At 37.3% G+C, this 12,595-nt stretch overlaps 1 protein-coding gene across 3 annotated transcripts in view; it reads left to right on the top strand.

Annotated features, from left to right (window-relative positions):
* RIF1 (replication timing regulatory factor 1) overlaps positions 1-12,595 on the top strand; it is a 37,008-nt gene that overhangs the window by 16,626 nt on the left and 7,787 nt on the right. For all 3 annotated transcript variants that reach the window (XM_069780705.1, XM_069780704.1, XM_069780706.1), the window contains exons 15-28: positions 114-200; positions 1,834-1,907; positions 2,016-2,196; positions 3,236-3,343; positions 3,576-3,725; positions 5,198-5,297; positions 6,477-6,741; positions 8,494-8,536; positions 8,881-9,083; positions 9,285-9,384; positions 9,756-9,899; positions 10,642-10,784; positions 11,798-11,887; positions 11,966-12,020. In XM_069780705.1, the coding sequence (XP_069636806.1) occupies positions 114-200; positions 1,834-1,907; positions 2,016-2,196; positions 3,236-3,343; positions 3,576-3,725; positions 5,198-5,297; positions 6,477-6,741; positions 8,494-8,536; positions 8,881-9,083; positions 9,285-9,384; positions 9,756-9,899; positions 10,642-10,784; positions 11,798-11,887; positions 11,966-12,020 (1,743 nt within the window). The remainder of the gene's footprint in view (positions 1-113; positions 201-1,833; positions 1,908-2,015; positions 2,197-3,235; positions 3,344-3,575; positions 3,726-5,197; positions 5,298-6,476; positions 6,742-8,493; positions 8,537-8,880; positions 9,084-9,284; positions 9,385-9,755; positions 9,900-10,641; positions 10,785-11,797; positions 11,888-11,965; positions 12,021-12,595) is intronic.

Raw genomic sequence — 12,595 nt, 5'->3', positions numbered from 1 at the left:
CTAAAGGGAAGCAATTGTTACAATTTTGCTTTTATTTGTGGTGTGACTTAAAATATTCTAGCCCTTGGGGAAAAAAAATATTTACATACCTTTTCTTCTTTTCTCCTACTTAGTCCCTCATTGATATTACTGTTAAGGAATTGCCTCCAAAAATATTGGGATCACCAGCTTATCAGGTTGCTGATATGGACCTTTTAAATGTAAGTCTGACTTCATTCCAGACTTTGTCTTCATGCTGAAAGGTATCTGCACAAACGTGCCAAGCTTTGTAAGTTGCAAGATCCAGGAAATGGTATTATTTCGTGTTGCAGAATGCAGACTTCGTTTCCAGCCCTCACTTCTGATGAGTAATTTAAAGTGGTACGCTGAAAGTACTGTAATAATGAAAGAGGATTTCTCATGTTGAGGTCATGATTCAAAATACAGCTTGTAGATACTTTGCAAGGAGACTGCATAGTCAAACTGTGTAGTACTACTTATTTACTGAAAACTGATGTTTTGCGGAACTGTTCTGAAGTCAATAGAGTGAAGTACTTAAAGGTAGAAAGCGTTACGCAGGAAAAATTGAATGCATAGGAGCAAAGCAGAGAATGTCATGCTAGACAGCATTATTTCAGAAAATTTCAGAGTGAACTAAAGCCTGAACTTACTGGCTGTAGTCTAGGGCAGAAAAAGCAGTGATATTTGTTAGTAGTGAGAACTACTCTGTTCTGCAGTGGTCCTAATAAGCCCTGACTGGAGTGCTGTACTGTGTTCTGTGTACTGCACTGGAAGGGAGAAACAGATGATAGCAGTCTAGAAAATAACCACAAAAAATAACCTGTGAGAAAAGGCTGAAATGACACCTTTTTTGGTGGTTTGGGGTTTTTTTGTGTGTGTGTTTTTTGTTTGGAGTGGAGCAGACTGAGCATGCTACCAGTTAGATTTATTAAAAGTTCAAAAGGTTTAGAGACTTTTAAAACTGGATGATGATTAGCTCTTCTACATCCACCAGTAGATAGAAGGCAACTTGTTTATTTTGCAGTAGTGGAGATAGAGCTTTTTAGCCTAGGAAAGTAGCTAAACCTTTACCTTGTTAGCCAAGGAATGCATGGAATTCATTTGGAAGCTTTTAAAAGCAGACAAGTATCTGTGAGAGATGACCTAAGTGTAACAAGAGTAAGCAAATGCTTCAAGTCAAGTGAGCAGTATAAAACTTTGTCTACCAGAACTGGCTTAAGAGCTCAACTCTCAAAATTCCTCCCAGCTTCCCCCCCCCCCCCGACTGTTTTATTTACATTTGGAGGCTTTTCCTGACTTAGGTACAAGAGTCAGAACTTTATTAGGGTGATTGAAGTTTTAATTGGCAGGTATTCAATGCATTTTGTTAAACACTTTAGCATTAGCAAACCTGAAACACTTGTGATAGATTTTAACAGAGGTTGTCCAAAAGATGTCGTGCTGAAACCTTGAAATAAGCAAATCGCATGTTGCTCCATCTTGTTCCAGGTATCACAATATGCATTGATTTTGTTATGTATACCTACCTTACTGTGTTGCACATCATTTCAAGGCAGTGGTGACTAAGTACTATAAAACTTGCAACCTTTTAAACAGAAGAGTGTTTTGCTTCAACTATAGTATAATTGTTATTCTGCTGAAGCACCATGATCTAGCAGAAGCTTAGATTTCCCGCTTTCCCTGTCACTTTTAAGTGTTAGAATTGACAATTTTTGACAACTTTTAATAATTGCAGATTTCTTAGAGTTAAATGTAGGATATAGATCACATGAGGCAACCATTTCATTTGATCAATGTATATGTTGTTTTGACCTCTTGAATTTCTCTTACAAGGGAACACCAGCTTTGTTCTTAATTCAGCTGCCTTTCCGTAATAACCTCTTGGAATGCTGTGTAACAGATGAGAGGTATGTGGTGGTGTTTGTTTATAATGACCTTCCCATAGAAGACTTCACAGAAGTTTTTCCTAACTTCAGCTGAAAAAAGTATCTTACCTACTTAACTTTCTTCCCTAGATTCTTTGTAATTCTGGAAACGCTTGTGGGTTATGTTTTGTCTGGGCCTACATCTCCACTGGCTTTCAGTGAATCTGTGATCTGCATTATTAATCAGAGTGCAAAGCAAGTGGAAAATAAAGAGCATCTTTGGAGAATGTGGAGTATTGTTGTTAATCCGCTAACCGAATGGATTAATCGGGTATAGTGGCTTTTTGTTCTCTTCCCCATCTCCCTGGCCTTGCCCCCCCCCCCAAAAAAAAAAATCGCAGGAAAACTTTGTGCTGATATTTTATGTATTTTTAGGAATTGCATGTCTGGAAGTGTCAGTAAAATTAAATAAGCCCTGGTAGTATTTGTGAAACTGGAATGTGTGCAGCATTTTTTTAAAAAGCCCCTAACTGGAGTATGAATGTTTGCAGTGAGGTAGGATGAAGGGCAGTAGTGGAGTAGTGATCCAGAGTGTGGTTTAAAGTGATTCCAGTCAATAAGAGTGATCACTCTTAAGTGCAGTGTCCAATATAGTGTTGAGAATGTTCCTCTTTTTTTAAGATTATAAACAAGTTCATAGATGTGCTTCAAGCCTTCACTTCACACAAGCAGCATATTCTTGCTGCTACAAAGGATGGAAATCTGCCCTCCAGGACCTCTTAACTTTTAAATGCTAAGAGGCTTCTTTGCTTTATGTGAAAATATAGCCAATACCGAGTTGTGATGTTTAGGATGTAATTACAACAGTGGCTCTTACTAAAGTCAGACTTTTTGGTTGGAAGCCCTAATGAAAGGCATATATACTGTAATATTCAACAGGTTCTGCAGATTACTTAGATGAAGTATATTGACTGTAATGTAGGGGTTGTTGAACTGATCCTCATGTAGTCATTAGACCTAAAAATCTTAGAATTTATGAAGAAAGTTTTAGGTGCTTTAAGTAGGTCGCTGTCATCGCTTATTGCAACTGAAAGAAGTAAAAAATACGTAAGGCGTTTTCTAACTGATTGGTTTTATTCTTGGAATTAAGTTATTCTGGAATTTAGAAACAGTGCTTTTTATCTCTTTGAATAGTGGGATAGTGGGATCAGCTTGAACTCTTGAAAGAACTGATAATAGCTAATTTCAAAATGCCACTGGCAATTTACCTTGCACAGGTCTTATGTATAAAGTAAATGTATTTACAACAGCCTTATTTGTCATCTAAATTTTGCAGCTTCATTAATCAGAAGATTGTTTTCTCATTGCAGACTAATGAAGTAAATCAGGGTGATGCACTGGAACACAACTTCAATGCTGTTTATAGTGCATTGTTGCTACCTGTATTGCATATCTTCCCCTTTCAGGAATTTCCACAGGTAATGGTGAATGCATAATGTTGCTTAGACACAATGCGGGTTTTATAAAAACTGTGAAGTACTATCTGATAATTTCAGAGTAGAGGTTGTTCCCAATATGTATATACATTGGACCACTGCTCCAGGGTTGGATTTCTTGAGTTACATAGGTTTTGACAGAAAACTTAAAGCAAGTTTTTATCTCTATGCACAGATGTTGATATTTATAAACTTTTTCTTTCTGTTGTTAAAGCCAACTATGAAATCCTTGTTGCGCACTTGGTCAGACCTGTATAGAGCATTTGCTCGCTGTGCTGCTTTAGTTGCAACAGCAGAAGAAAACCTATGCTGTGAAGAACTTTGTGCCAAAATAATATCTGGGCTAGAAGGTGAAGCTCCAGTAGTGAGTATAAACCAGTGATACTGAACTATATAAATACTTTTAGCAGATATATTTTAAATTAGATATAAGAACCTATTGTAAACTCTGATGTAGTACTTTCTGTAACTTAAAATGTTTTGGGTGAGACTTAGATAAAGCTGTAACAAAATTCTTTTTACTAACGGAAGTTGGAGTTGATCTAGAAATTGATTGAAAGAAGAGAGTAGAAATAATTATCAAGCTTAAATATTAAAATAGCAGTTAAGCAGTCTTCGGATTTTTCTTCTAAGTAATAATGGTTTAGTGAATGTCATCATCACGGTAAATATGATTTGTCAGGTTGAAATGTGTGTGTATATATAAAGCAAGTTCAGGTTGAATTCACAAATACCACAAAAACAGGCGTTCTATTTAGGAAGGATGGTAGGGGAGCACTGTAGCTTTCAGAGGGCATAACTTGCTATATTCCTGATACTGTCAACCTTGTACACTAAAATTTAAAGTCTTTACTTGTAAAGCTTTATAAAAGAGAAAGCTTTTGAAAGAGGAAGCCTTTCTATTATCTGTCTTGCATGTTTGCAAGCCCACATCACATGGGGAGATAGAGTGTCTGTAGATGTCAGGGAACATTAGCTTTGGAACATAAAATCATTCATGCTTCAAAGTTGACTGTCTTTTGAAAAAATACCATGAAAGTAACAAATAAGAAACAGATGAGAAAGAAAAATGGAATTTGAAAATATGGAATTTGGAGGATTACATCATTAGAACTTACTTTGGATGCTGCTGTATCCTGATGATAAACTTCAATTTTCAAAAATTAATAATTATTAAGCAAGCAATTATTAAGCAAGCAAGCAATTATTAACCAAACTTAAACAATTTAGAGTTTCAGTATGTAAGTTAGATTGAAACTAAACTGGTTTTGGCCCACAATATCAATGTTCCTTTTAAAAGCAAATTTTGTTTTATTTAGAAGAATTTGTGATGGATTGGGGGCGGGGGGGGGAACCCAACCACCTTGACCCATCTTTTTGTATGTACTAGAAATCAATCATGCTTCCCGAATGTTAATGACAGCCTTATTGTTATGCCTACAGTGGCTTTTCTGAAAGTCAGGCTTTGTGAACTTAAGCACACACTGACATTTGGTGACATGTTTTGCTAGGCAGCTAGTACCTTGAACCTTAATACTTTGATGCATCTTCCTAAAGCTAACACCTTACAGCTGCCTGTTACTGTTTTGCTTCTTTAGATGGTATATATGTTTATGTCTTATTTGCACAGAATGGGAAGACTCAATCTTCAACTTTTGTAAATCTATGTGTGTGTTAAAATGTAATCTTACCAGAGTCTTAGCTGATAATGCAGGCAAATTTGATCCACTTTTAAATTTAAAAGCTGTTTGCATTGCTGTCCTGAATGGCCAACACGTTTTTTTTTGTCACTGTTGCTCTTTTGGGCTTTGCTCATGACTTCTGTTTCCTCCTCAGATGTTTTCAATGATGGATGGTCTCACCCATATTATGTCAGTTATGGTTGACTGCATCAACTTTGCACCATATGGTACTAAATATCAGCCAAAAAATAGATGTAAGACAATACTTCAATATTGGGGTTTTCTGTGTCTTTCTCCCAGGGTTGGTTGAAAATTAGAGTTGTTGTAGATGCAGAAGTGATGACTGTAGGATATCAATGGTCTGTATATGCTACACATACTATCTAAGCACTGAAGGGATTGTCCAAAAAAAAAAATCATTTAAAAAAAAAAAAAAAACAAAACTAAAAATATCCAGTGTGCATATTTGAGTATCAGATCTCTTCTATTTGTTGAGCAGTTCAGTAGTTACTGTATAGCCTGGCAAAATACATCTGAAATTGATGTAAACGTTGAGGCCACTTTATTTTTCATTTTATTTCACTGTAAAACACTGCTGGCTTCTGAAGTTGTATTTGATATGTTGGCTGTGATTTCATTTTTGCATGTGAAATCTGCTGCTTTTGCTTTGTTCAAACATAATCTGAAGCAGTAATGCTTGGTCATAATCCATAGCCTAATTATATAATACTTGCCTAAAATGATGATAAACTCTTAACATTCGCAAGGCTACTGCTCCTGAAGCTGCTTTGTGTAAAACAGTCAAGAATAGGTTTAACAGAAGACAAAAGGTCATTGTATGTAAAAATGTTCTTTGTTTTGTTTCCTACTACTGAAGCTGAAGAAATAATTTACAGAATAGCCTCATTCAATATAAAACTTGAAGTGATTATAATTTCTCTGCCCCATATGAATTTGTTAAAGTAGTAAGACATTGTGTTGGACTGCTGAAAGAAGGAAAAGCTTCAGTTAGAAAAGTTGATGAGGAAAACCATGATGGAGACTTCACTTACAAACAAACAAACAAATTAAACTTGATATTTCCCTTCCCTCCTCCTCGCCTGTTCTAGAATTCATGCATATCAGCAAGCATGTGTAGAGTGGCTGCTGGCTCTTTGCAAGCAAGCATTAAAGATACTTAAAAGCATAGTCATTTGTCTTACGAACCATAAATATAAATAAGAGGAATAGGAGTCATATCTGTAGTGGTATGATAAAATTATATATTAAAAAAATTATGTCTTCTATTAGGTCTGGTTTTAAACTATTTGTATGTAGATGCAGTTTGGGAATTAAAGTTCTGTTTCTCATGTATACAAAAAAGTTCAGATGTGTTTTGTTGTAATGCATCTTGGTTAGATAGGAAAAATTTTTTTTTTTTTTTTTAATGTTAGCTCCACAGACACCTACAGATTGGTCTAAGAAGAAAAAGGAACCCCTTGGAAAGCTTGCCTCTCTATTTAAACTCCTGGTGATGTTACTAAACTCTTTCCATGTGTTCAGTTCCAAAGAAACCTGTTCTGAAACATTGGTCTCTGTCGGTCCTTCAATTATTGCTGTTCTTCACAACATCATCAGCCACGTTTCATTGCCTTCAGTGATTGGGACTATGTTTGCAATTTTTTCAAAACCCCTGGCAGTGTTTTATGAAAAAACAAAGTGAGTATTTTTAAGAACGGTTGGAAAACTGGATTCATTGTATTGCTGCACATTGGTGAAATTTTGCATGGTCTGTAGCAAGCAGTGTATTTGAATATAGCTCAGGGTTTTTCAGAGCTTTGGCACTAATATGTCAAGAATTTTCAGCTCCTGCCAAGTCTCTCGCCTTTGAGAACACTGTGTATTTTACTCGATTCAGCCCAGCTAGTAGGTACTATTTTAGTAGCGCACCCAAACACTGCAGAAAGGATGGGTCTCTACAGTAGTGGCTGAGAACTTGCTGTTTTCTACAACTGCTGCACAAAATGGGTGCTGGGACCGAGCGCGTGGTGTACCTGAGCGGAGGCGGCTGCCAGGAACAGCCTGACCGGCACGTGTGTCACCCTAGAGCCCATGGCGCAGCCCTGCCCTCCTGTCGCTTTCAGTGGGATGCAAAAACACGCACGTGCGAGTAGCAGTCCGCATTGTAGTGCTTTTCTTTGGAAATACAACTAGGTAGGTTTGGTTTTATGTGAAAGGAGACCTACAGGACTTCTGAAAGCTTGGCGTTTAAAATTGTCCTGTCTCTAGAGTGAATGTGTTGTCATTTCTGCAAGGCTAAAGTGTTTGGTTTCCATGTGCTGTTTATTTTCACTGTGGTGAAGGTAGTTATTAACATAATTTGTTTTCTAGTGGGCAGGAACTGCGTAATGTTTTGTATGAAATAGAGAAGTCATAATTAGTTGATGTGCACTAAAATCCTGCAGGTTTTTAAGCACAGGGAAGTACTGAGAAATACTTGCTTGTTGCTATGTACTTTTTTCTTTTTTTTCATATGGCTTTGCTTTTTTTAATTGTAGGCTTCTCTTCCCAGGACGTGATGGAATTATTGGGGGCTTGGTGGGAGGGGGCTGGCAGAGGCTTGTCTCTGACTTGCTGATGATGCAAGAGATGTACACTTTGCTCAGGATAAGGAAAAGAAATGGAGTACAGCTTTGAGTGTTTTGGGAGGACAGGACAGGATAGGATGCTGCCAGTCAGCCTGAAACTTGAAGCAGGACTGCTACCACTAACCTAAAATTCACCAGGAGTCCCTGTCTCGGAGGCAAGAGGCTGCTTGTTCTTTGTAAGGTTGAGCTGAACACCACCTCTCTCCATCTCCCATCTTATCTGCCTTTGTTTGAGCATTGTCTTAGAATTAGTCATTAAAAGGCAGAAGTGAGTGTTGGATATATGTTTTTGAAGGAAGGCATGTGCAAGCAAATACAAGTTCCGGAACCTCTTCAGGTTGGAGGTCACAGGCTTATAAAATGAATTACTAAATGTAGTTTTCTCACATTTTTCAGGGTGGTGTACCTAGGAATTTATTTACAGGAAGTTGCTGAGTTTAGGTGGTACTTCAGCTTTTTAATGCAGATATTTATGGGGCCTGGGAAATCTGTTTGGGGAGAGGGTTAAGAGTAACATAAAGAAGGCAGTTAGAAGTTACTTCATAAGAAAACTGTAAGTTTGTACTAATTACTACCCATCTTTCCATTAGTTTCTCTTAAAAGTTAGCATATAAGTATCAGTGGGGGATAAAGGATAGGCTTACTTGAAACTATTTATATCAGGAAATTTTTTAATTGCCCAGTGGGAGGCTAGTTTCACAACATTATTTCATCAAGTTGTATACTAAAACTAGTGTGCAGTGCTTGAGTGCATTATGTGTTTAATTCTTATGCTTGGGATAAATGAGACAGCAAAATATAACTTTTTTGTTTGTTTTGGCAGGCTTGCTGATGTATCTAAAGTATACAGTAATCTTAACAACAAGGTAAATTTGCTAGAGAAATAGCTTGGGTTTGGGAAAATGTGTGACACTAGAGTTTTGCCATTCAACCTGTATTCTAAAAAAAAATAAAATAAATTGAAAAATGTAATGAAGGTAGAGATTTAATTTTTAAACTTACTTATTTTTTACTAAAAAGGTAGCTGAGGGGAGGACCACTAAGCTTAGCTATTAGACTTTTCATGTGGTGTGGCGTTTAAACTTGTTTATTCAGGCCATACTATTCTATGGGATAATAATGTTTTGAATAATGTTTTAAGCTTTTAAATAGTGACTATGTGCAATATTTGAATTAAATAAAAAAACTTATTGTTTCTTCTCTCCCTCAGCTTGAAAAACTACTGGCCGAGATTATCCTGTGTTTGCAGTCTCACTGCACTGGCTCTTACAATAGTGAACTGCTAGAGCAGCTTTCGCCATTGCTCTGTGTAATGTTTCAGCATAAGAGCAAACAAATCCGCAACCAGTGTGCCCACTTCTGGAATACAACATTTGCTAAGACTATGTCACTAACATATTCTGAAGAGTTAAAGTAAGATACTTTTTTTATATACCTTTTTTCTTTTTTTTTTTTTTTTTTTTGAAGGAAGAGATCTTGGGTTAAGTACAAATGAATTGGTATTGTTCTGGTTACCATTTATATTCTGCTTTTTATGCAAGCCGGAATATCTGTTGGTCTTGTGTGCCTTCCCGCCCCCTGCCATAAGTTTAAAAATCTTTTTTTGTTGAGCAGATCTGTGTTAAGCCAAGCCAAAAAGAAAATTCCACTCTTGCTGCCTGGTTTTGAAAGCATCGAGGTAGCTGAAGACTGCAGCGGCCCCTTCTCTGATGTGGTGAGTATTTTGTTGACCCCGGTGGGTGCCTCATTGTGTGTAACTTCATGGCAACTGTTCAGAAGGTAGCGGCAAGGTCAGTTTTGATTTCTGCTGTGATTAGCCTGCACTTGCTTCGTGTTTAGAATGATAAACTATGCTGGCTAAGCACTGTCAAAAGACTGAGCTGGTTCTTAACAGTTTATGCATTTTAAATTTGGGGTTCTATTAGTTTGTTTGAAATAATTAATTTTTTAAGTTGTCCTCTACGTAATTTAGAGGAAAATGGGAGTGTGGGACAGTTTAGTTGTAGAAATTAATACATCTCAGGATGGGTTTGTGAGCTTGGAGTTTCTTCATACAATGCATTCAGTGTATTTTTATTTGAATAGGTGGAAAATTCGCAGCTGGATGCAAAGATAAGTGGAATGGAAGTAAAGTTGGGTCAGAAACGAGACTCTATGTTGGCACAGACGAGTGAACTAAAAAATGAAGTAAAAGACCAGTCCAGTAAGGTGCAAGTAACACCTGCAAAGGTAAGGTGTTTACATATAGGTGTGACGGAATCAAATCCATTATATTTTGCAGCAGAATGTCTGGTACGGGCTGCAAGTTCTCGGTAAAAATTAATAAATTTTGTGATGCTGAAGTATTTTTCTTTCAAACTGAGGCTGTATAGCACACTTTAATTAAATTTTCCTGTTAAATTTCCCTGCTAAGTTTACAGGTGGCTGAGTTTTAAGGAGGGATCATGGAGGTCTGCTTATGGATGGGAGGAGTGGCAACCAGGTACAAAATGCACACCTCGGTCTGGCTGCAGGTTGTGACAGATTCAGGTGTTGAGGTGGATCTTGGTTTTGGGAGACCTGTGCTGCCTGCTCCAGTCTGTCACTTGCACTAGGGAGAAAAGGGTGTTGTATTCTTAAGGAATCGCTGATTTAGTAAACGGCAGTAAATGGCAACCCTCATGAGTTTTGAGGCACTTTCACCCATTACAGCCTTTGAACTTCACAACACCGAAGGAAGTGCAGAAGCTCACTTCAGGGCACGGAGGAGGGGTTGCAGACTCTTTCCTAGGTGGTAGTGTTGGGGGAAAAAATCACTCATGAAGAAAATCAGCACCTACTGAGGGATTTGTGCCAATTAATATCCTGAAAGAACTGCGGTTATTTGAGAACGGTTTCATTTAGGATGGTTGTACCTGAAAACTATGGAAACATTTTCAATTCCTCTATTTGTTTTCTAATCCAAGTGGGGGTTTTTGTGTTCTTTCTGTAGTTGAAACTAGAATTTTCATCTTCAAAGACTAGAAATGAGGTACTTTTGGAAGAGGAGAAATCTGTTGATTTCGTGTTTATTCCTCCAGAAACAAAAGCAAGAATATTGACAGAACATCAAAAAGAAGTGCTTAGGTCAAAGAGGTCTGTAACTTACTCTGTTTTAAACTTAATGTGAAACGTCATTACATCGAAGTTATGTCAAATTGACATAACTTCAGTTCTTGTATCTTGAGACTACTGGAGGTAATCAAGTCTTACTCTTCTATACAACTTACAAGGTTTAAAGCTAACAAAGTTCCTTGCTTTACTGTTTTAAAGCAACCAAATTATTCTCTGATCTGCATTTCCTGTTTTGATTAAATATACTCTGTTATCTGTTTGGAGTTTGGTAATTTGGAGTTTACGTTTTTACTTCATGACTCTCACTTGCAATGTGAAATGGAAGATGTTATTTTCCTTCAATCATTGACATGAAAGGGGTTTTTTACCTGACCTGAAGGAAAGACTTCTAAATTTGAAGAGAAGTCTTATGTCAGTAGCATATCAGAAATTAGGGTATTCCCAAGACTCATCTTAATCGCAAGGGAATCTTTAGAATTATCCTCTTTAATGTGAGAAAATAATACTAGAGTATTTTCTGTACTCAGACAGCAAAAACATAGTGTAAGCTGAATTTGTGTACAAAGGCACTTGACAGGAACTCGCATGTGGTGATGAATTCTTTGCAGAGTGGGATCGCAATCACAGCTTTTTCCCCCCAAAAGCATGTTTGAAATAAAAAAAGATTTAATGCAACTGAAAATAGCGGTCTTGAAATAAGGAGATAAATCATGATCTGCATCCACTTTGCAGTTCGCTGTGCCAACTGGAGTCTGAGGTTGTAGCAGCCACTTGCAATTTTGTGTCTTTTCTGCCCAGAACAGGGAGTGGAGCGTATGGTCACACACTCTCCTGATAGGCCATATATGCTGCCCTGCTTTTTGTGCAGCAGCCCCTACGTGCATGCCTGTTGCAGTTCGAGTAGTCTTGAGGGTTTGGAAGTTCAGTCCGCGTCATACCAGTATCTGCTCTCTTGTGATGAATGCATTACCCTACCCCATCCTTTTATTTTTCTAAAAAAAGGGTCTGACTTACCATTTCTGGTTGTGTTTCAGAGTTGATATTCCTGCTATGTACAACAATTTGGACACATCACAAGACACTACCTTATTTTCTCAGTATACTCAAAGCCAGGAAGATCCTTTGTAAGTAAAAGTGGCCCGTATATACATCAAAGGTGTCCTTTTCTGCAACACTTCTAATTTAAGTAACTTCTATTTTAGGGAAAAATCATCTTTAATAGAAGATGCAAAAGAAGATACTAAAACCAAGCCTCAGGTAATTTCTCATTGTCTAATGGTAATGACAATATCAGAATTATAACCATACCAGTGATGTTTTCTTCCTGTTAGTAGCTCTGGTAATTAATGGCAAAACTCTTAGATTACTGGCTATGATATGGTTTTAAGATTGATTTGGAAACTCTTCAAGCACAAAAATGTACCCCCAGGTGTATTGGCTTGCAGGACTAATTCCCTTTCCCTCTGTTGATTAACCTGTAAGACTCTTAAGAATATCTTTTTTTTCTTGGGCTTCCTCTTATTTTTTCCACATCTGAATAATACTGACACAGGCTCCATGACTACAGAATACACCGATGGCTTTTGTGGTTTGTATTTCATTCTCATTGCCAGATTTGAATCCAATACCGTTGCAGTGTTCTTTGTGCTGTGTTCTGCTTTATGTAATTTACACTAGAAAGGGCCAATCATGAAGCATTTTGACTTAATTTCAAAATGGGAGGATTTATATAATTAGTTTTAGTGTGGATGTATTTAAGTTTTGTTACCCAGCTACAGGTATTATAGGGACTTACGGATCTGTCATGTGTATGTGCTACCACTGACTATTTT

This window comes from Haliaeetus albicilla, chromosome 4, assembly GCF_947461875.1.
Source record: "Haliaeetus albicilla chromosome 4, bHalAlb1.1, whole genome shotgun sequence".
In the NCBI taxonomy this organism is placed as follows: domain Eukaryota; kingdom Metazoa; phylum Chordata; class Aves; order Accipitriformes; family Accipitridae; genus Haliaeetus; species Haliaeetus albicilla.
Note: the sequence above shows the minus strand (reverse complement) of the source record. Positions and strands in the feature narration are given on the sequence as shown.